This window comes from Solanum tuberosum, unplaced genomic scaffold (assembly GCF_000226075.1).
Source record: "Solanum tuberosum cultivar DM 1-3 516 R44 unplaced genomic scaffold, SolTub_3.0 scf00573, whole genome shotgun sequence".
In the NCBI taxonomy this organism is placed as follows: Eukaryota; Viridiplantae; Streptophyta; class Magnoliopsida; order Solanales; family Solanaceae; genus Solanum; species Solanum tuberosum.
Genome location: NW_006239517.1, coordinates 160393 through 184231, shown reverse-complemented (window position 1 = coordinate 184231; position 23839 = coordinate 160393). Strand labels below are relative to the sequence as shown.

Genomic DNA, 23839 nt, shown 5'->3' with positions numbered 1-23839 from the left:
CCCCCCCCACACTCCCACTTTCTTCTCTCTCTTCATTTCATCTGCCGTTGTCCCCACCTAGCCCTCTTTCTTCCTTCATTCTCTTAATACATGATAATAGATACATCAAATTAATGAATTTATTAGTTTAAAAGTAATAAAATGAAATTAATCAAGTCTTTTATTAACAATATTAACAAATTTATTATTTCAAAGAATAATAAAATAAAATTAATTAAACATATATACACTCCTTGATTTCCGCTTATATTAAGAGATTTGATTAATTTAAATTTCTAGAATTAATTGTCCATGTATTCTGAAAATCCTCAATTACTCCTCTAATTAAGGAAATTGATTACAACCAATTAATTTAAATAGATAAAATGTGTATCTCGGTTTTAAAATTCGACAGATACATGTATCTCGCGGATTCAAACTCATGTATCCTAAGCATGAAATATGGTAGAGGAAGTAAGATTTGAAACTATCGGGAATCTTAGTAATTAAGACCTAAACTAGTGAGATTTATGTAGTTTGCCCGCCCTATATCTTATTCCTACAAAAAAAAATTGATGCAAGAAAATTGAGAGAGAAAGAATAGAAAAATGTGTGTTACCTTGATTAAATTTCCAACTAACAACCGAACCAACCTTTATAGTTTCACCTTCATGAATCTCAAAATGATTGAGCACGCTAGGGATTATGTTGGGTAGATGATGAGTGTTGGTATGAACAATATCATGAATCGAGTGTCCTTCACATTTTACCTCTATTGAAGCAATCAACTTGCCTTTAAGACCCATAGCTTCTTTCTCTTAGAGTAATAATAAGTTGTGAAAAGAAAGTGGTGAACAACTATTAAGAACTTGTAGCCTTTATATACATTTAATTAGCTATAAAAAGCTTGCTGGTATAAAGCATTGTCAACCACATATTTACATCACATGTTATTATCAAAGATTAGGGTTAATTCATTTTGGACCGCTACGAAAAATATTATTAGATTTTAAAATAGCATAATATAATTTGAAAAATTTCACTCAATTGAGTTTATCTAGCATATTGTTTGACAATAGTAGGATCACTATTTAAAATTGGTTAATTTTATCTTCCGTTACTCATTTTGTTCAAAAATATCGTCCTCCAACTAGCAAATAACTAAAAAAAAATTAAAAAAATACCATCCCTGCTAATGATTACTCCAAAACAAGGAGAATGAACCAATTTTGCCCTTCATTTCAAATTCCAGATAAGTGTTGTTAGTTATAAAGACTTGAACAAAAGTTTGTATGGGAAATTATGAGATTACTTGACTATTTTAAGTGGTAATTTTATATAATACGAATTTATGTAAATTAAATTTAATGACCAACATTATGTTTTAATTAAATATTTGTTTTACTAATTTCTTTCAAAACTATTAGAGTCTTGATTATAACATGATGACTTCAAGTTATCATAAGTAATATAACGTGTCAAGGAATAATTAAATTTGATTTTTTATCATATCATTTTTAGAGATATTAAATTATTATACATTATTATAAATCTAGAAAAATAATTTTGTAAATAGTAATGTAATAAAAGGTATGTTATTTTGTGTTCCAAAATAATAACTCATAAACAATGCATAAACAACAATAAGAAAAAAAGAAAAAATAAATAAATATATATATATATATCATGTATACAATAAGGACAATTTTATTTTTTTACTTGTTCATTTTGACAAATCAAGAAAGGGCAATTTTTTTTTATTACTTATTATACCCTCAATTAATTAATTTTGAAAAAGGTTGAACTTCTTGAGAATCTTAAATTTTTAATTCACACACTTCATAATTAATATGATATACTCACTATGTCAATCATTGTTTTCTTAATAGGTGTGTCAATTCAAAAGTTCACAAGTAATTAGGGACAGAGGAAGTACCATTTAATTAAATAAAATATCACTTATTTGAATAGAATAAAATACAATAATTAATGCCACGTGCATAAATTTATTTTCAATATACTGCCAAACTTTGAAATGTTTGAAATTGAATTTGATAGGTTATGCAATAAATGCTCAACTTCCCATAAAACTAAGAAAATAATATAAGCATGAAGAATGATCAAATCTATACATAAAATTTTTTGAAAGATAAGAGTATATGTCTAGCCTCAAATTTATAAGATAACCTTACTATAATATAAGACGATATAGCCTCAAATTTATAAGATAACCTTACTATAATATAGGACGATATAAAACATCGAAAATCACATAAATTATAACTTTTACTCTTCTTTATTTTTATTTTTATTTTTGATTCCATCCAGTGTTCAGAGCTCGTATTGAAACCCCGATAAATTTTAAATTGTGCATTTAGGAGTGGTCCTTCCAATAAAATTTTCTCATTTTAGTTAATAAATAGAGGATCTTTGTAAATAGTGAGATAAGAATCAAAGATTTTATTTGATTTTCTTGGCCAATTTTCTTTCCCTAGTATGGTAATACCTATTGGGTCCATCCTATTTCTTAAGAGAGAGAGAGAGAGGGGATGCCAATTCATTCTTTTAAAATAGGGCATAAGCTCAAATATATCATCGAATTTTTAAAATATTTCATTTATGTTATTCGTTAAAAGAAATATGAACATGAGAATGAGTTTGTCTGGCATGAGAAAATTCTGATGCAGGATGAACACTTGTTTTCAAAATGTAAAAGTAAATGTTCTTTTGTTGAGAGGACTTCAAAGTCCATTTGAGTGTTTTGAAAGGTGAAATATTTTTCTCAAAACATTTTTCTCTTGAGTGTAAATTCCCAATTTTTGTGCATTTCTGGCTCCACTTATATAGCTCAGAATCGTTAGGAACATGATTATGTGAATAGTAATAATACGCAACTATCAAAATCTAAAGAGAACTAAGCAAATTTTAAGCATGACATACAAATTATTATTTAGAAGTTGGCATACATGATATATGTATATTATTCAAATCTGACATTATTTATTTCACATGCTGGCTAAAATTAGCCAATATTGTCGAATATTCATCACCGAATTACAAACACACACACATACATAATGTATAGAACCATTGAACAATATAGATTTTCTATTTCTTGAGAAGGTGGCTTTCAATATCTTTGAGGCAATTAAGGAGAACACCCAAGTGAGTGAGGGGCTCTGGGGTATCTTCAGTTTTCTTTTCGTATAGAAGTGTGACTGTCGTCCACTGGTGTTCACTGGAAGTGATAACAGTGAAAGAATTATACAACTCTAACATATTTCCTCCAATTACTTTCCAAGTGATCGATTTCTTTTCAAGGTCGACGGATTCAACCACATCTTTAGAAAGTATTTCATTTCCACCTATAATTATTAAAATAAAAAAAATACAAGAGATATTACTCCTAATTAAAATATTTAAATCCTCATAAAAATATAAACATTCACAAAATAATATTCGATGCTGGGAGACTGAGCTAAGAAAAATCTATAAGAATTAAATTAAAATTAGATATTAAAATTTCTTTTTTTTTTGGTCTAGTATAGACGCGTTTATGCACATGACTTTTTAAATTTGTTTTTACCAAGTAATTAGTTAAGGGATGATAGGACCTCACAAAGGTTAAGTGTGTAATTGAAAATTTTACCAAAATTTCGGTGTGTTTCTATACCTTTTTCCTACCCGCACCAACCCCATCCGGCCCAAGCCTCGTAGGCCAAGGAATTTGAAGGGCTAGGGCGGGCTGGTCCTTCATTCAGAAGGGCCTAAAAATGCTCAACCCAACCCAACCCTAGAAGGGCCGAGGGCTGGGGCGGGCTAGCCCTTCTTTTTTTGTCATTTTTTTCCTTTTCAAACTTATAATTCTATAACATCAAGAAAATGAGAAGATTTTCAAATCAAATATGGCAAACAATGGTGTTGTTTTAATAACATTAGCAAAAAGTCTAGTATAATTAGTATGTATCTCGCATACCAGATACGTGAGCGAGATAAGAGAGTGACAAGCAAGATTGGAGGGAGGCGAGGGCACGAGATTTGTCTGTGCATCCTAGATACATGCGAATCTACTTGGATAGAGTGTATCTAGAACAGATTAACCTAATTTTGAGTCCATATATTCTGAGATATATGTATCTGGACGTACCAAAATCTGGTAAGATTCATAATATTACAACACAGCTTGTATTAAAATAATTAGATTATATACTGGTGAGATTTTTGTAAGTAACCCTTAAATAAAAAGTTTTGGCCCATGGGCCAACCCCGTCCCGATCAAGCCTCAAGGGTCAAGAGCTTATATGGGATGGACTTATAATTAAGCCTTTGTGTTAAATGGGTTTGAAAAATCCTATCCAACCCTACCCTAATAATGGGTTGGGTTGGGCCGGCCCCATGGGCTAAGCCCGTTTTGACGGCTATATATATATTACCTTAAAAGCATGAAGTTCTAACTTGAATGTTAAATTACTATAATATCCCTAACTTAGGTTGTGACTTTTTTGATAAGTTGTGACTTTTTTCAAAGAGTTGTGATTTTTCGATGAGTTGTGACTTTTCCAAAGAGTTGTGACTTTTTCAATAAGTTGTGACTTTTCCAAAGGGTTGTGACTTCTCGGAAAGGTCACTTTTTCGATGAGTTGTGACTTTTTCCAAAGGGTTGTGATTTTTCCAAAGAGTTGTGACTTTTCCAAAGGATTGTGACTTTTCCAAAGGATTGTGACTTTTCCAAAGGGTTGTGACTTCTCGGAAAGGTCATGACTTTTCAGATAAGACACAAAAAACACTTGTTCATACTACCCTTTGTTGACTATAAATAGAGGGACTTTCTCTCATTTTTGAATCACCATTTTTTTTAATCTCCTACTTTTCTTCTTGCATTTTAAAATTTTTTTTGTGTGATTTATTGTTGTTGAGTAAGTTTGAAGTTTAGTGGAACATGAGGTACCACTATACTGATGAAGTAAATTGTACTATCCTAAGAAGGTACATTCTATAACCCCGAGTACTTAAGGAAAATAATTTTAATGATATATATATATATATATATATATATATATATGCTTAATATATACATTAGTATGTAATGTTCTAATATATATGAAATTAACATGATGTAGTGTAAATTCATCTGTTTTTGTTAACAATTTCTCTTGTGATGTAAATATATGCTTCTGGACATCTTTTTTCAAAATTATTAAACTTCTCAAGAGTGAAAATATGTGAATATATATGAATCAATTTAAAAATTTATCAATTACAAATAAATTTTGATATTCAGTAATATGGAATAAATATTTTCATTTTGTCCCTACACTAAATTAAAATCTAATAACTATAAGAAAAAAATAGTAACATTAATTAAAAAGTCCTATTTTATTTTAATGTAAAAGTATAAAAATTTTATTAGAAAATACATCTATTGCACATTAATCATTTAGTTATAACATTACAAATTCTCTTAGTTATTACTAATTATCGCAAACGTTATTCACACACTTTAACATTCTTTAGTTATAATATTAGAAATTATCATAGTTATTATATTAAATATTTTTATCTTTCATATTTTCTTGTATTAACTTTCGAACAATATTTTTTTATATTATTACACTGCCCCAATATATGTGATAACACAATGTTGTTATTTTTCCTTGGATGAATCATGCTTGATTGAATAAATTAAAAATTGTTTACAAGTATATGAACTACATCTTTGTTGGGTGTAAGATAAACATGTGATTATATATATGATTTCACAGATAGAATATATTCTTTAATTTTAATTTTTAGTTTTTCCGGTAAAAAAAAAAGAAAATCTTTCTTTGTTAACCATGGACAGCGAAATAACTATCTTTGATTTATGTATACAGTCAATCGAGAAGTCAAATATGAGAGTCAACAACAACAAAGTCATCTATTATGTTATAACTTATAAAATAAAAATTAATATACAAAGATTAGTTCTTAAAAATAAAATTTAGTTGTTCTCTTCACATGTTCATATTACATCTAAACAATTTAATGTATAATATACACGTGCAAAGCACATCTGGTTAGATGAGAAGAAAAATACACAACAAATATCGTCTATAAGGTAATATTATTGAGATACGACTAATTACATGATTGAACCTCATCAAATTGAAATAAATAGATGCATTATTGCATTTAACTAATAAATTTTTTCATTGACCAACTTCATAGATTCGCGTGAATAAGAGATATATATGACGATCCACACTAAACATTCACAAAAGAATCTGTAATATTATTTTGTGCAAAGCTTATTATTCAAATCTTCACTTAAATAAGCAATACTAATTACTATAACATATATTTTATGAATTGATAATCACGTGCAGCGCACGTGTCAAAAAACTAGTATATATATTAGTATTATTTACCTCTTCACTCTAGTAAAGAAATCAAGTTAAAGTATATCACGTGTATTCTTGCGTCTATATTAGGCAAATAAAAAGTGTTTTAATGTCTTATTTTATTTTATCTTATTCTTTTAGACCCAAATTGAATGGATTTCATTATTTTTCGAGTCTCAAACACAATAAAATACAAAGTCAAGATTCAGAGTAGTATGTCATGCCCTCGTGTATATTAGATACAAAGAACATTTTTAACAATAAAAAGAATTAAAAAAAATTCATGCTCCATGCATATATTAAAGTATATACTACGTACATATAATAAAGTGAAAATTTAACCACCCATAATGGGGTTGAAACGTAAGAAACAATGAGGTTCCGATTAGTTTAAATCTATAAGAATTAAATTAAATTAGATATTAAAACTCCTTTTTTTTGGTCTTGTATAGACGCGTTTATGCACATGACGTTTTAAACTTGTTTTTTTACCAAGTAATTAGTTAAGGGGTAAATAACAATAAATAAATAAATAAATTCAAAGGGGTGATAGGACCCACATAGGTTAAGTGTGTAGTTGACAATTTTAGGTGTGGCTTTATACCTTATTCCTAAAAAAAAATTGATGCAAGAAAATTGAGAAAGTAAAAAATTATGTCTTACCATGGTTAAATTTCCAGCTAACAATCGAACCAACCTTTATAGTTTCACCTTCATGAATCTCAAAATGATTGAGCACATTGGGGGCTATGTTGGGTAAATGATGAGGATTGATATGAATAATATCATGAATCGAATGTCCTCCACATTTTACCTCTATTGAACCAATCAACTTACCTTTGAGACCCATAGTTTCTTCTTCTCAAAGTAATTATAAGTTGTGAAAAGAGTGGTGAACAAATTCTTAGAACTTGTAGCCTTTATATACAATTTTTTCAGTTAGTTATAAAAAGCTTGCTAGTATAAAGCATTATCAGCCACATATTTACGTCACATGTTATTAGTGGTGATCAATGAATAGTGTTAATTCATTTTGTGTATAATTAGGTGTATGTTAGTTATAAATTAACTTTCACTATGGAATTTTATATTTTTATATTAATTATAGACGGCTATGAAAAATATCATAAGATTTTAAAGTAGCATGGTCTAATTTAATATTTCACCTAATTAAGTATGTCTAATATATTTTTTCACAATAATAAGATCACTATAACTGGCGTCAAGACATATTCGTTATTTTATTGTCAAGATTGAGATTTACAAATACACAATTCATAATTATTTAAGGATCACAAAATCATTAACATTGATTTAATTGCTAACATCAAAACACTAAGATAATTGAATTATTACTACTCTTGTAAAATCATCTTTGTAAAACAAGTGAATAATGCTAATAATTACTCCAAAACAAGGGGAATGAATCAATTTTGAATTTGAAATGGGACAATTTAGCCCTTCATTTAAAATTTGAGGCAAGTGTTGTTAGTTAATAAAGACTTGAACAAAAGTTATATGGGAAATTGTGAGATTACTTGACTATTTTAAATGGTCATTTTATATAATTCTAATTTTATGTAAATTAAATTTAATGACCAGCATTAATATTTTAATCAAATATTTATTAAATAAAATATTACTTATTTTGAATTGAATAAAATACAATAATTAGTGCCACGTGCATAAAAAGATAGAGGGTGAACCATGAATAAGATAGCTACTTTTTGTTAATAAACTCTCACTATTAAAGTTAGTGAGATAAAGAATCAAAGATTTTATGTGATATTTGTGGCCAATTTAAAATAAAAATTTCATTTGACTTTCTTCTACAAATTAAAGTGTCATTTATGTTTGTTTGATTTTCTTTCCCTAATACCTATCGGGTCCATCCTATTCTTGAGAGAGCCAAACTTTCTTTTATATCATAAAAACTAGAGACATGTGTCCGTACCTAGTACGGATCCAATATTTTAATATTTTTTTATTTTAATTTATATGATATAGGTAGAATTTAGAAAGTTGATTAAATTTAATATGTTTTTTTAGATATTTAAGTGCTTAATTACTTTTTGTTTGTGTAAATTTATTTTGAAGAGGTCTATTTAGATGTCTATAATTAAAGTATTTTTCGTCATTGATCATTGATTTTTTACTCAAAGTAGTTATAAGATATAAACAAATATTATCGACATTCACTATAATAAAGCAATAACTAAAGAATATGAATTTAAAACTAAAAGTCATAGCTAAAACGGATTTCATAATTTCGAAAAAATTATACACTAATTAAATTAAAATAGAATAAAAAAGTAAATTTTTAATTATTTTTTTCCAAAACATGCTAAAACAGGCACATTGACGGAGACATGTCTGCTTCAGCACGAACTCCCTCTTATATAATAAGAGAATTGAAAGAAAAAAATAGTTTTGTGAAATCAATACATGTGGTCACTTATGATTTGATTATATCATTAATTAAATTATTTTAAGAAGTAAAGACTCAAATATGTCATTAAACTTTGAGGAAAGACTTATATATGTCATCCGTTTAAAGTTTAGCTTATCTATGCTATTTCAATTAACAAATAATGGCATAGATGAGTTTTTTCTCAAACAAAAATGACATAGATGAATCAAACTTTTAACGAATAACATAAATGAACTTTTTCTCAAAGTTTGATGACATATTTGAGTTTTTCCGTTTAAAATATTACTCATCACTATTTTCAACGCTAATGTATGATTGCACAAATAGATTCAAATTTTTGTTTGATTTTCTTTTCTTTTTCACAATGACATTTTATAGATTTATATCAATAAAGTAACTGTCTCAAATTAAAAGTGCAAAATGTCTTGTTGGATTTATTAAAGACTCATCGATGAAGAAGCTCGAGGATGATGATTTTATGACAAAGAAGAATGAAAAAGGTTAAAAGAGACTATGCTTTTAGACGACACAAAGTTTACTAACATAGTAGAATCACACCAGCTTTTGTTTTCTTATTTTTAAGTTTTAGTTTTGTTTTTCCATCTGGAAATTACAGATCCCTTGTTTTTATTTTTACTTTCATGTAAATAGTAGTTTGTTATTTAAAGTAACTAACAATTAGGAGGTAGTTGGGTAGTTTGTGATTTTTTCCACTTTTAGTTCGTGTAACTACAGATATGTTGTTTAAGGTAGCTAGTATATAGGACTAGTATGTTGTTTAAGGTTACTAATATATAGGATAGTTGGGTAGTTTATTATTTCAAGTTTTGCTACATATACATGTGTTAAATAGAGGGATAAATATATGAAACATTCAACACATCTCTTTTATATATTTTTGTAATCTTTCATGGTATCAGAAGTCAAGTTTTAAATCTTTCCTCCTATTTTCATTTTTATTCCTGCTCTATAATTTGTTACAATGGGAGATCATGTCCCTGTTGTGCCGTAATTTTACTATCCTTTGGAAAAATCACTTTTTGAAATGTTCTAAGTATAAAACAATTCGAGAAAAATACTTAGAAAAGAGTCACCACTTAATTTTTTTAAGAAATTAAGAAAACTTATAATTTTCAAAAATTTAAACAAAAAAAATCATTTGAAAATACCAAAGAGGGTTCGGGGTTCAATTTACACTTCGAGAAGGGTTTAAGCATTCGAAGTGTCCGCTAACATGTTGTTGACCTGCGACTTGATTGAAATATATTTGACTGTTTTTAGGGAAATAATGATTTAACATAAAAAGTAATAATTTACAATATTTGATTAACTTTGAGAAAATAATTAAGTAAATGACGCATTTTTATTTTTATTTTACGGAAAGGGACATAAAATGAGACATTTGAATTAAAATGCAAGTGATTAAGGTTTTAAGAAAACTAGATTAATTAGGAATTATTGAATCATTTTAAAATAATAATTTAAACCAATTTGGTAATTAAGGTATGAAAACTATTTTAAATTAATTAAAGAATAAATAAAAAGTTTGACTAAAGATATTCAATGAAAGTATAAAAGTTGACTGAAAATGAATTTTTATAAAATAAACTAACATAAAGAATATGGTTCGTCTTTTGGGGAATTTAATTAAATTAAACCAAATCAAATCAAATGTTAGAGTTAAAATGAAACAAAAAAAAACAATTACAACAAAATAATACAGAGAAGGAGAGGAATTTGGGCCTTTTGGGCCTATTGCTGCCCAGAAACATTGGGCCCAAAGTTGCTGATTTTTTGGGCTTTGGCTCAATTCTGATTTTTATATACAAACTGTATATTGTCCGTATATCAGTGTATATAACTCAGTTTTTAACTCCCGAGAGCTGTAATTCTGCTCCCTTTTCGCTGTAATTCTGCCTTTCAACCTGTATCACGTATACCAAATATATACAGGATGTATATTGGCCTGTATATCAGTGTATACGACCTATTTTTGGCAATAAAGATCCGCATTTTTTGTTTTCCAGCCCTGTGCTTCTGTTTTATGTGCCCGGCTGAGAAAGCTGGGTGGGCAGTTGTTGCATAGAAAGCTGCTATTTGTTGACATTTCGGATTACCGTTGCCTTGACGTTTTTGGGTTTGCGTCTGGAAGAAAGAAGACGAATATGGGCAGTGGGGTCGAGGTACTGTTTCTGCGTGAAAAGGAAGAAGTACGAAGAGTACAGGGGTCGGGGTACTGGGTATGTACGTATTGCTACTGTTGATGTATTGTTGAATGGAATTGTTGGATCTTTTCTATTGTGGGCTGATGGGTTAGGAATTTAAGGGTGGGAAAAGGCTGCTGAAAAATTGCACTTGGGCTGAAGAAAATAAAAAAGGGCCCAATATTTTGGTCTTATCACAAATGGGTTTAGGTGGGTAGAAGGGTTGGTTGTGTTTGTAATAAAAAAGCTAAGTTTTGAATTGAGGATTTGGCCATATAGATTGCAATTAAGTTCGATTAGATTTAAGAATTTAGTCAAATTGAGCTTAATTGGTGATTCGACTAAAAAGCTAAATAAGATGAATTAATATAAATTAATTAATGAGCTTCTAAATGTCATCGAAATAAAAATGATTAACTCAATTATAAAATATTCACTCAAAATTATAAACTGTCAAAAAATTAAACTAATTAGCCAGTTATTTAATTAAAACAAAATATAATCTTTTTGAGACGATTTTCGCATGTTCATAAAATATACTAATTATATACATAAATATGTAAAATATAAATATTGTCTAAAAATTAAAATAAGTGACAAAACTTACATAAAATAACCTGCAATCACATTTTTTTTTTTAAATTTATAAAAACTAATTATTTTTAGATCATTTAAAATTGAAGAAGCTCGATGATTAATCTATATTGGGGAGGGTCAAAATTGGGCGTCAACAGTCCCCACATCTTCTGAGACTCAAGTTTCCATTATTTCATGGAAATCAAATAAACAACCTTCTCTTTCCCTTTCATCCGTTGAAGCCGGGTACAGATCGATGAAAAGGGTTGTTACTGAGCTGACGTGGTTAGTTCGTCTCCTTTCCGACCTGTCTCTGCCTCCTGCACTACCAATTTCTCTTCATTCAGACAGCCAAGCAACAATTCATATTGCTAAAAATCCTGTCTTTCATGAGCGGACGAAACATGTTGACTTAAATTGTCACTTCGTCCGTCAACAATACCTCACTGGTTTGATTTCTCTTTCTTTTCTTCCATCTTCATCCCAAGTAGCATATTTGTTTACTAAGCCCTTACCTGGTACTTCTCATCATTTCCTATTGAACAAGTTGAGTGTTCGTTCCTCCCCGTCCAATTTGAGGGAGGTTGTTGGATTTATTAAAGACTCATCGATGAAGAAGCTCGAGGATGATGATTTTGTAACAAAGAAGAATGAAAAAGGTTAAAAGGGACTATGTTTTTAGACGAAACAAAGTTTACTAACATAGTAGAATCACACCAGTTTTTCTTTTCTTATTTTTAAGTTTTAGTTTTGTTTTTCTATCTGGAAATTACAGATTCCTTATTTTATTTTTTTATATTTTTAGGTAACTAACTTGTTTCCATTAATCACATGTAAAGCAATACAAAGCAGCCAATATCCATAGTTAGCTAGATCCTGAAAACTAAATAGACACTATCCTTACTCTCTTCTACATGCTATACACATAAATCCTCACATCCACTCTTATACCAACCAAGACTGAACTAAAGGCCTAGTCTTTGAAGAGGCCCTAACATTACAAATAATAATCCTATCTGCTCCTTTTGTCCTCTACTCAAACACTCTTTGATTCCTCTCGATCCATACTGCATAGACAGCTTCAGCATATACCATTCTGAAGATCTGAGCTCTTATAGTCTTCCCCTTTGCATTCTTCAGAGCCCAGGTAAGGTGTTGCTGCCAATTCCCACCTATATCAGACGACATCTGCATCCATCTAGCAATCTCATCCCATAGTCGTCTAGTATAAGAACACTTCATAAACAAGTGATCGCGAGTTTCATCCTCATTTTGACACAACATGCATTGTGGCTCCACCTTGGATCCCCATTTCAGCAACCTATCTTTAGTGAGCAACTTAGCATGCAACTGCAACCACATAATAAACACAGCCTTTGGTTGAGCAGTAGTACTGAACATTAAGCACTTCCAGGGAACCCTTATACCATCCCCTATCAATCTTAAGTAAAGGTCTCTAGTAATAGACTGCTGATTCATTAGCTGGCAGTTATTCCACACCATCCTAGCTTCCAAAATCTTCCTAGTCATCCAACAGGCATGCTGAGGGATAGGCATCACCTGTACTTCCATGTAAATAGTAGTTTGTTATTTAAGGTAACTAACAATTAGGAGATAGTTGGATAGTTTGTGATTTTTTCCACTTTTACTTCGTGTAACTACAAATATGTTGTTTAAGGTAGCTAATATATAGGATAGTTGGGTAGTTTATTATTTCAAGTTTTGCTATATATACATGTGTTAAACAAAGGGATAAATATATGAAACATTCAGCACATCTCTTTTATATATTTTTGCAATCTTTCATGTCTGGACAATTTTTTTTCCCCAAGCGATATAAAATTAACAACGACCCTTCTTTGGCAATATTTTGCGACGTTCGAAAGAATATTATTTTATGGTTAAAATATGACATTTTTCATTTACAATTCTAACCTCTACACAATAGGACACTACCCAATATTGTATTAGACAAAGAAAATTTATAACAAATAGATAACACGTTAAATTGGCCAAGAAAATCAAATAAATTCTTGCTTTTAAATTGGTCAAAAAAGTCAAATAATTAAAATCTTTTCTTTTAAATTGATTAAGAAAGTCAAATAATTAAAATCTTTGCTTTAAAATTGATTAAGAAAGTCAAATATTTTAAATCTTTTCTTTTAAATTGGTTAAGAAAGTCAAATATTCAAAAAAAATTGGTTTCTTCATCTCCTTAGCACTAATGATACTCTTATTATTGTTCTATGTAATATATAGTAATATATTGAAGCTCCAAAAATTATAACTGTTCTATTTAATATATAATATATTTAATTATTTTTCATTAACAAATTAAACCTCTAATTTCATAATATATTATATGTTTTTATTCAAATAAAAATGTGTGACTCAATGCTATTTCTTGAAAAGTAAATATAATATTTGGGTCTCAAGTTCAAGTAAATATTTTAATAAAATTAATATAAATGTTTTTATGCAATTTTCTATCATTGTATAACATATGATAGAAGCCAACGGAGCCTATTAATTGAGCCAAAGAAATCCTCTTCCAGCAAGAGTTGAGTAAAAAAATTTTTAAAAAATCAGAATTTTGACGAAATCAACCTCAAAATTTTGGTTCCATAATTTAAAAAAACAAAATCAGACTTAAAAATATTAAAAACTATTAAGAATACCGACCTTAGGAGGTTGATAAATTTAATTTTTTTAGAAAAATACTAAGTTCGAAATTATCATTTGAACCCATAGAAACTTTAAAACTTTAATTTCAAGTTTGTTAACTTCAATTGTTGACATTGGTCAAATTTGTAGTTTTTAGCTTTTTCTTTTTTTCTCTGAAATGCATTTGTATTTCTTGAGACCCTGTCATTCAGCCCCACAAGTCATAAAACATATAATAAATTTATGGTAGTATCACTTGGGAGAAAAAAACTCTAATACTCAAAATAATCAGACATATCATTCTTTATTATAATTCATTATGAAGAAACATCATCCAAAATAATATTATTATTTGGATATACTATATTGAAATTTATAATTAAAGACTCAACCAATTAGGTGGTATAGTCGAAGAACTTGCTACGTCCATTTCAACTATAAATTTTGGATCTTCAAAGCATATCGCATTTTGTAAGAGATCAATTTCCTTATTCAAATGATCTTCAAGTTTCTTGATCTCCTGATTTAATTTTTCAAGTCTTTCTGCATCTGTCAGCTTTGAATCTTCTGATATACGATATGTAAAATTATCTTCAACAGATTTTCCTTTGTCCTTATTTTCTTCCACTTTTTTTTTCTTCTTCATATAAGACGAAGGTGTAGTTGGTTGGTTGAGCTCCAAATATTGGTGGACCACTGAGTCCACATCAGGATTACCAAAAAAAAATGGTTGAGATCCAATCAAGAAAATCAGAATGGCGATCTCAACTCCACATAAGATAGAAAGCTCATTTGCCTTTTTAGACAAAGTTTTCAACATATTTGAGATTCTAACACTCTCAGCACGTTTATCTTTGATAAATTTTATCTCAACAGATTTCCTTATAGGAGAACTCTTTCTTTCCATGCCTAAACAAGAGGAGATAGAAAGATACAATGAGTACATACTCCAAACATGTTAATTTATATAACAATTTTATTTTGTCTTTTATATTTACAAATTTATTACTTGGTCAATTTAAATTTTACTATTTATATAAACATCCTTTATAATTTGATAAGATGGATTTACGTCTCCACTTTTATGAAATTGCTTAGATGCCTAAATTCGTGAATTTAATCTAAACATCTTGAAAAAATATTAGTTGAAATCAGGCAAAATTATATAAAATTACTCAAATTTGTCCTTATCAATAAAAAAAGAAACATACATATTCATTACATATTGTATTAATTTTTTTTCCTTCTATTTATGTCTTTTAATTTAATAAAAAAAATTAAAAACATGCTTGAAAATGAAAATTATTTTAATAAAAGAGTTGTTTTATGAAATCAATAGGAAAATATGCAAATTAAACTAACAAAGCAATCATTATACATTATTGAGTCACATAATAATTATAACATTTTGTATTTAAGCATTGTCCTTTTCTTTTTGATTAATTAAAAGATTAATGTGTCATTTTACAAACAATTCTTATAATGAGTGGAACTTTGCATAACACATACATATAGGACCTTCAACATAATTTTAACACTAGCTTGGAGCTGAGAATAATTAAGTATAATTTTTTGTCTTAATCTTCATCTTTTAAGTAAACAATATAATTATGTATAATTAATATAGATATCCTTAAATTCATATTTTGAAGAAATAGTGTAATTATATAATACCATGGTAAATTACCTTAATCTTCATCTTTGAATAGATTTCAAATTCTTAAAAATGGAAAAATCAATCTAATGGTGTACATCTCCTATCAATGCTTTCTTGACGTATTTATTTTCACCTTTACTTTTAGTAATTAAATTGACATACTATTTCCAAAAAAGATTATTTATTATTTAAAGTCATCACTTGAAATTGAGGTTTGGTGTTTCAAGTCACCGTATTTGAATTCCCACTTAATATGAAATATTGACTTTTTATCTTAGTTTGCGAATATAAATTTTGGATTAAAAATTATGTTGACTAGAGAAGGCATGACACCTACGAATCTCGTGATTCTAATATGATCGCTTTATCAATTTGTAACTTATTTGAATTAATTTTAGATAAATTATAGGTATTACTTACGCCTATGATTCACTTTAATATTGTTGAATTTTTATTAATCTTATAACTACGATTCAATGTGCCAATCTTAGATTCGACATACACCGATCAAAATGACCTTAACAAACCCATTGCACCTAAAATTTGAGCCTATATTCGTCTTGATAAAACAAAAATTATTACAAAAGAAAGTGCGTAATAATCACAATCTACTTGTCTAAGATTTCTACCCAAACCTCACGAGTTAATATCTCAAAAGGTCACTTAACTTTGGAAATTTATCTAAAAAAGTCATTGAACTTTATTTTGTATCAATAAAATCACTCAACTTAGACTTTTGTATCAATAAAATCACTTAACTAAATTTATCATTAAAAAAACATTTGACATAGCAAAATAAATTATTCTTTTATGTCATATAAATATGAACTCTATAAATAAATTTTAAAAATTTAAAATCGTTAACAAAATTTGTCGAGCAAACTTAATTAATGAATAAATACTTTTATAATATTAAAGTATGTAAGCATCATGACATTATTATTATTATTATTATTTCAAAAAAAAAAAAGCATTTACACAAAATTGACTGGTTAAAGCAAAAAATTAAGTTGAAAAATTAATATTATAAAAAAAGATCAAGATTTATAGAGCCAAAATAATTTTAAGCTTAAGATTAAAAAGAAAAGTACTATAATATGTAAAATTATTTTTTTATATATTTTTTTTTTTGGAAAAGTACTATAATATGTAAAATTATTTTTTTATATTTTTTTTTAAAAAAAAAAAGTTACAAAAGAAAAAAGACAAATTTTGTTCGGGCACTGTTGTTTAGTTTGCATTGTTGAAGAAAAAGGTGTTATATTTAGAAAGTAATTAATTGAGGTCACAATTTTAAATATTTTAGTACTCTTATTCGGTCTAATGAGTCCTCATTAGATCTGTGAACGCAAATTTCATCAATAATTTGTTTGTGCTAATTCTAAGAAATAGATACACTAGTAGACCAATAAATAAAACTCCTAATTATTTCTTTTTATTTAGTAATTAGTAAATTAAGATAATATCATAAGAGTATTTGCTTCACTAATTAAGTTTACCCATAAAAAAAAATTAATTAATTTTCTTTAATTTTATTTATTTGTAGGGTCTATTTTATATGACATAAAAAAAAATTAATGATAAATTTTGTTGAGTGATTTTACTAACACAAATGTCTAAGTTAAGTGATTTTATTGATACAGAAGTCTAAGTTGAATGATTTTATTGATACAAAACAAACTTTGATGACTTTGCTAGATTAATTCCTAAAATTGAGTGATCTTTTAAGATATTAACTCCAAACCTCACTAACTTCAAAAAACAGCTTCAGATTATAACTCTATAATCTAACTAACTCTAGTACCTCAACTCATGAATAGTTAACTCTAACTGTTCTACTAACTCGCCAAGAAGATAAAATCTCTTTTTGCTACTTATCTCCAATATATATATTATAAAAATGCAGACTCTGGACCTACACATTGTATCAATTACTCTCTTTTTGATGATGACAAATCATGTCAAGCTATATTGATACGACGCTACAAACAATGCCAAGCTATTCAAGTACAATCTTTATATCATTACATATAGTCAATATTATTCTCCCTTTTTGCATCATTGAAATAATTATAAATGGAGAATAAACAAATAAATAAGTGAAATAAGCTCTTTCATCGAGTCAATAGAAATAATCATTGAAAATTTTGATTAAATTATGTAAAATAATTTTATAAATTGCACTATAATATAGTTATCTCAATAACAAAACTATCTAAGACGATAATCTTTTTGTTTATTCTCTGTGTATGTTACTTGTACAATATTATGTTCAATGTGATGTAATTATTTTAAGTCCTTTTTAATAATATGCAATAGCACAATATTAAATGTAAAACATTCAACTTTATAACTTTTTTTTTCCGCTAAGATTTTATTGCAGACAGATCTCAATATATTGGTCTCAATTTATATAAAACAAAATTTAATCAGTCCCAAAAAGAATAATAATTTTTTTATAATAATTTTACTTTAAAATACTCATTTTATAGTCCTACAAACATCTATCAATTATTTCAAATTACGAGTTTAAAAAAAAATTCACTCTTTCTTAAACTTCGTGTCAATTTAAACCACTTCCGAATTCGAAAAGAGAAACTATGAGGGAATACATAAAAGATGGAATTGACAAACATGCCGTACAGCATCTTTTTGGTTGTTACACGTGTAGTAGTACTATTAATTTGTCCCAGAAATGGTACCTTCAGCATGTGGTGTTGATGTTACGTTAAAGGTATTTAAAATTTCGATTCAATAATTTTGATATTTGATTTTTAAATATATATCATAGACTATATCATTATTAATTGAGGCAAAGCGTCACAATTTATAGCCATTGGATTGAGCATGAACAAGTGCAATCATACATGTTCGTTAAAGATTGTGTCTATTCGTTTGGGAAGAGGAAAATTTCGCATAGTTTAATTTAAATATTGTGCAGAAAATATTAACCTATCAATCGCTTGTTAAAGTCGTAATAAAGCTGAATCGAGCGAGCGATGATGATAACTACGTAGACTCTCATTACAACTCTTTAAGAGTAAGCGTGTTTCCTAATACAAGTATAATGAGTGTCATACATTGTTGACAAATCCCAAATATTAAAGGACTTAATTCTAAAACCAAGGACACATAATTTACAACTTTTATTTTGTCCCTTAGTGAAATATATATATTTTACAAAAACTGGATATGATTCAGTGCATCAATTCGTACTTTTTCGATTATTGGAGAAACCAAAATACATGATGAATCATGCATATTAAAGTTAAATCGATAAGGGTTGTGGTAGAATGGTAAGTAATATTTTATTTTTAAGGAGGAGGAGGAGTCTTTGTTAGGAAGAGTTTTATCCCCCTCCTAGCGCGAATTCGAATTTAGTTGAACTCCAATGTAGGTACCAGACACCGAGAAAAATAAAAAAAATACATATTAAGGTTATAATATACTACACCGTTTCAATTTGTTTGACCAATTTTCTTTTTTAGTCTGTTTAGAAAAAAAAAATTCTTTTCTTTTTAACAACTCTTTAATTTTAAATTTTAACATGATATATTTAAAATCACAAGATTAATGAAATTTTAATACATTCGACATATCTTTAATATAACGTCACAAAATTCAAAAATGAAAAAGGTTAGGTTATATATAGGCAATCATAGATATACTTTTTGGTAAATCAAGAAGAATACTTTACAAAAATAAAGCATGATAGTTAGTTCCCAAACTCATGAAACTTGAAAGACATAAAAGCTAGGGAAAAAAAGCATATATAAAAGCTAGAGACTCATATCAATTAATTTGTTGTCTCTATTTTCATCTATGTTTACACCATAGTTGATGAGCTCTCTTTTTGAGCCATTTTATTTTCTAGTAGTACTAATATACAATTGGAAGTTATATCAATTAAAACATCTAAAAGCCAAAGTACAAAAAGGAAAAGAAAATTATTACAAACATAAGAAAATTTCACAAGGCATCAATTATAACCCTTTGTTTCTTGCTACACTCAAATGCCAACAACTCCATCTCCCTCATTCTTTTGCCAACACTCATATTTTTCTCAACAACAACATTATTACTAACATCTTGAACCTTGCATATATTCACTCCAAATAATCTAACCACTTTTACTTGTTCACTTCGTATTATTCTGGTCTTCGAGTCGATAAAAAGTTGTTTATCTTCAACTCCAACTCCAAAACTTCGTTTGAAACTCACAATATCTCCGGCCTTCAACTTATTTTCCTTAACGTAACGACTCCATCCTTTAGTCAATACGTAACTTTGACTACTATTCCAATACGAATATCGAAATCTCCACATTTTACCATTCATATCTTCAAAATTTAACAATTCCCCATTAGAAGTATTACCATTTCCATTTACTTTGGCTACCAAAGGGAAATATCTCTCCGCGTGTTGTTTTGGAATAACAAGCCTATTAAGTTTTCCAACGTCGCTCGGTGTAACTGCTTTTTCAAAAAGCAGTTCACGAGCTATGTTCGCGACTTTTTCATTAGCATCTAATGAAAAAGTCGCGATATCATTAGTATGGCATGTCCTCCTTCCATTCTTCTCGAAATTATTGATGTTATATACTTTCTTGGCATGTTCAAGTTCGTCATTATACGTGTGTTTACGTAGCATATCAACAATCTCAACCTTAGAACGAGAGTTCAAAAATGAAATCTCAATTTCCTCTGTCTGACAATATTTATCAAACAGGGGTTTGAAATTTGTCACAGCATCTCTACCACGGAATCTCTGTGCTGCGATATCATAAGCTTTTGCTGCTTCTTCTTCGCCATTGAATGTACCAAGCCAAATTCTTTGATGTTTTTCGTAGATTTGTGCACCCCATCGACCATTTGGTTGAGGGACAACACCTTTGAACTTTGAAGAAGGAAGCTTATTATTATTACTAGTATTATTTTTTGACTCTGCTTCTACACCATTTGTGGAGTCAGCGTCTAATATGACGCTGACTCCACTTCCCATCTGGCGGGGTCTCTCCGCCGGGAAAATGGTTGATGGGGAGTCACTAGTTGTGCTAATTTCTTGATCTATGCAACTTACCTCCATTTAATTTTTTTTTTTTGCTCTATTTTTACTCTGTTTTGGTTTTTGAGAGAGAGAGAGAGAGGGGAGCTAAGGAAGTGTGAATTGGGGTTGTTTGATAGATGAAGTTGTTGAATACCTATATATATAAGGACTATGGCTCAAGTTTTGTCTGAATTGTTGTATAATTATAATACAACTAGTCATGCAAATTGTTTATTATATAGTTTTATTAGATAATAGAGTAATATTGTTTTTGAAGATATTGAGATGTGGTATTGTGGGTCAACTACAAGCCAATAAGGTAAGGGACATGGGAGGATTCAAAGATGATGGGGTGGGGGAGGAATTAACTATTATAGGTATGTACTAGCATGAGGTACATATTTGTTGTGTAGTTGGGTAGGTAAATATATGTGTATAGTACATATGGGTTGAAGTAGTTGGTATAAGACTAAATATGTTGATAATTTGTCATTAAATTTCATTTAGATATTTGAACTACGATTTGTTTCAATTAAACTTCTGAACACATGATAAGTATTTCTATTAGACACTTCTGATTCATATTTCAAAAAAGATTTGAGCATATTCGCAATTCAGATATGTCTCCTTCTTTAATTATGTACATTAACGTCACTTGGAGTATACATGAATAACTTCACGACTTATTGAGATTAACATACATAATTTAAAAAAGTAATATATTTTTAGTGATTAACTTATCTACGTAATGAATGCTTGAAATAGAGCCCGATTTAGAATATCTAAATGAATCAGTATCTATGTATGTGTTGTCGATAGTAGGTGGGGTTTGGATTTATGAACAAGTTGGTAATGTTCACATGATAGTGGACCATGTGTAAGTTCATCCCCCCTGAGCTTTGGTGCTAGCTTAGTTTGAATGCTGATCATAAGAGTGGTATTTGGCATCCTTTCTTTGTTGATGTTTATCTGGATTGAGATGATGTTTTAAAAGACAACAACAAATAATAGAGGAGATTTTGATGTAGTACAAGTATCAGATAAGATACAAAAGAAAAGCTATGTGTCTCAATTTATGTGATGTTATTTGATTTGACACGCATGTTAAGAAAGAAAGAAAAAAGAGTATTGAAACTTCTGATCTAAACTAAATTATAGATGCTTGTGTGACTATAAATCATCTTATTATAAGTAAAATTAAATTGTTCCTAAATATAAAAATATATTACTCTCCCTGTTTTAATCTAGTTTGATTTGACACAAAGTTTAAGAAAATAAAGAAAACATTTTATTTTTTTGTTCCTAGATTAAAATTATGTCATATTTATCAAAATACTCTTTAATCTTGTGGACTTACACATGTTATGTGGACATCTGAAATTAAAGAGTTGTTGCCAAAAATGGATGGAAAATGATCATTTTTTTAAAACAAACTAAGAAAGAAAATAGGTCATTACTTTTAAAACGAAAGAAGTATTTTTCTCAAAAGACTGATTAAAAAGAAAAAAATATCATATAAATTAAAACGGAAGAAATATATTTTGTCATTACTTTGATGTATCTTTTCCTCATTTCAGCTTCCCAATAGGATGGGAGGTGTGATGGGCTAATGTTAAATGAAGGGATGGATGGAGTTGAAGACAAACCTATCCAACAAGAATTTTTTTCCCATAAAATCTTACCTGGCTGGAATTGATTCATTTTATCTTCAACTTTGTCTTTCTTTGCCAGATTCAACTTTAGTACTGTTCAAGAGTACTCTCACATTGGTTGGTGGTAGGACATCTTTTCCTTTTTAGTCTGTCTTAAAAAAATATCATATTATAATTAGAATTGATTTGACTTAAATTATTTTTTAATGAAATAATTTATAATTATATAAAATATCTAAAGATTATTTTAGATCATAAATTTCAATTCTATTTTTAAAAAATATATTATATCGAATCAAAAGGTAGCACATAAAATAGGACGGAGGGAAATATGATTTTAGATAAAAACAAATTCATGAATTAATTTTTGAAATTGTCAATAATGATAATAATAGATTTAGTGTAATATGGGATCTGGAAAGGGTGGTGTACACAACTTTTCTCTACCTCACGGAGTTAGTGTTTTTGATAGATCATTGGCTAAAAGAAAGTATACCATAAATTAAGTGGGTAAAGCAGAAACATTAGCGAAGAAATCATACTGAAAACAATTAAGAAAAGAACAAGTCGCAACAACAAATAATACAATAGCTAAGCAGGAAAAATAATAAATAATACTAAAATAAAAGAATAAAATAACATAGCAATAATAATAATACTGATTAGGGAACCAAACAATGATAGATTACCTCCAAACCTTTTAACCTAATCTTAATTGTTATTGTCAAAATTTATTACCTTAACATGATGTTAATATTAAAACAAATTCCATTTTGATTCTCTTGGTTACTCTATATTGGACCCCAATATCATAATACTGTTTATGTTTTATTTAATTCTAGATGTGTTAGAAGATGTTAAAGAGTTTCATATTTATTGATGAATAAGGTCTCCAAGTCCAATTTCATCAAATATTGAAATTAAAAACACTTCTAAAAAAAATTTAGACAAACACATTATATCTCTTCAAAAGTAACCATTTTTTAAGATTAAATTATTTTGATGAAAATATTTTTCAAAATAAGTATTATACTGCCTCAATTGCTACTAAATACTATTATTTTTTGTGCACATACCTATCTAGTGAATTATAAATATTATTATTCATTTCTTCCCCAGTAATTTTGGAGTTTTAGATTAAGTCAACGAGACAATTAAATAGCCTATTTAAGGAAGAATTGACTAAGTCAAAATACTTCCAAATTATTTTTAATTTGAAAAGTTTTAATTACCTCCCCAACAATTTTGCA

At 28.3% G+C, this 23839-nt stretch overlaps 5 protein-coding genes across 5 annotated transcripts in view; all 5 read right to left on the bottom strand.

Annotated features, from left to right (window-relative positions):
- LOC102588779 (kirola-like) overlaps nucleotides 1–818 on the bottom strand; it is a 3197-nt gene extending 2379 nt beyond the window's left edge. Inside the window, exon 1 of the mRNA XM_006366007.2 lies at nucleotides 599–818. Within this exon, the coding sequence (XP_006366069.1) occupies nucleotides 599–785 (187 nt within the window). The 5' untranslated portion in view covers nucleotides 786–818. The remainder of the gene's footprint in view (nucleotides 1–598) is intronic.
- A 2096-nt stretch (nucleotides 819–2914) lies between these two features.
- LOC102588452 (kirola-like) lies at nucleotides 2915–7253 on the bottom strand. Its single transcript, XM_006366006.2, has 2 exons — nucleotides 7023–7253; nucleotides 2915–3344 (listed from the first exon to the last, which is right to left on the bottom strand). The coding sequence occupies exons 1-2, from the start codon at nucleotides 7207–7209 to the stop codon at nucleotides 3088–3090; spliced, it is 444 nt and encodes a 147-aa protein (XP_006366068.1). The 5' UTR covers nucleotides 7210–7253; the 3' UTR covers nucleotides 2915–3087.
- A 5349-nt stretch (nucleotides 7254–12602) lies between these two features.
- On the bottom strand, nucleotides 12603–13142 carry LOC107058687 (uncharacterized). Its single transcript, XM_015304705.1, has one exon. The coding sequence runs from the start codon at nucleotides 13140–13142 to the stop codon at nucleotides 12603–12605; it is 540 nt and encodes a 179-aa protein (XP_015160191.1).
- A 1471-nt stretch (nucleotides 13143–14613) lies between these two features.
- LOC107058686 (agamous-like MADS-box protein AGL61) lies at nucleotides 14614–15141 on the bottom strand. Its single transcript, XM_015304704.1, has one exon. It carries the CDS (start codon nucleotides 15139–15141, stop codon nucleotides 14614–14616), a length of 528 nt encoding a protein of 175 aa, XP_015160190.1.
- A 4542-nt stretch (nucleotides 15142–19683) lies between these two features.
- On the bottom strand, nucleotides 19684–21157 carry LOC102588131 (AP2/ERF and B3 domain-containing transcription factor RAV1). Its single transcript, XM_006366005.2, has one exon. The coding sequence runs from the start codon at nucleotides 20974–20976 to the stop codon at nucleotides 19861–19863; it is 1116 nt and encodes a 371-aa protein (XP_006366067.1). The 5' UTR covers nucleotides 20977–21157; the 3' UTR covers nucleotides 19684–19860.
- Nucleotides 21158–23839: the final 2682 nt, after the last annotated feature.

Bases quoted from the DNA above. Each gene is read 5' to 3' on its own strand.
- LOC102588452 (XM_006366006.2), bottom strand. From the start codon at position 7,209: ATGGGTCTCAAAGGTAAGTTGATTGGTTCAATAGAGGTAAAATGTGGA. The intron at 3,345-7,022 runs GTAAGACATAAT...TAATAATTATAG, and splicing joins TAGCTGGAAATTTAACCATG to GTGGAAATGAAATACTTTCT.
- LOC107058687 (XM_015304705.1), bottom strand. From the start codon at position 13,142: ATGGAAGTACAGGTGATGCCTATCCCTCAGCATGCCTGTTGGATGACT.
- LOC107058686 (XM_015304704.1), bottom strand. From the start codon at position 15,141: ATGGAAAGAAAGAGTTCTCCTATAAGGAAATCTGTTGAGATAAAATTT.
- LOC102588131 (XM_006366005.2), bottom strand. From the start codon at position 20,976: ATGGAGGTAAGTTGCATAGATCAAGAAATTAGCACAACTAGTGACTCC.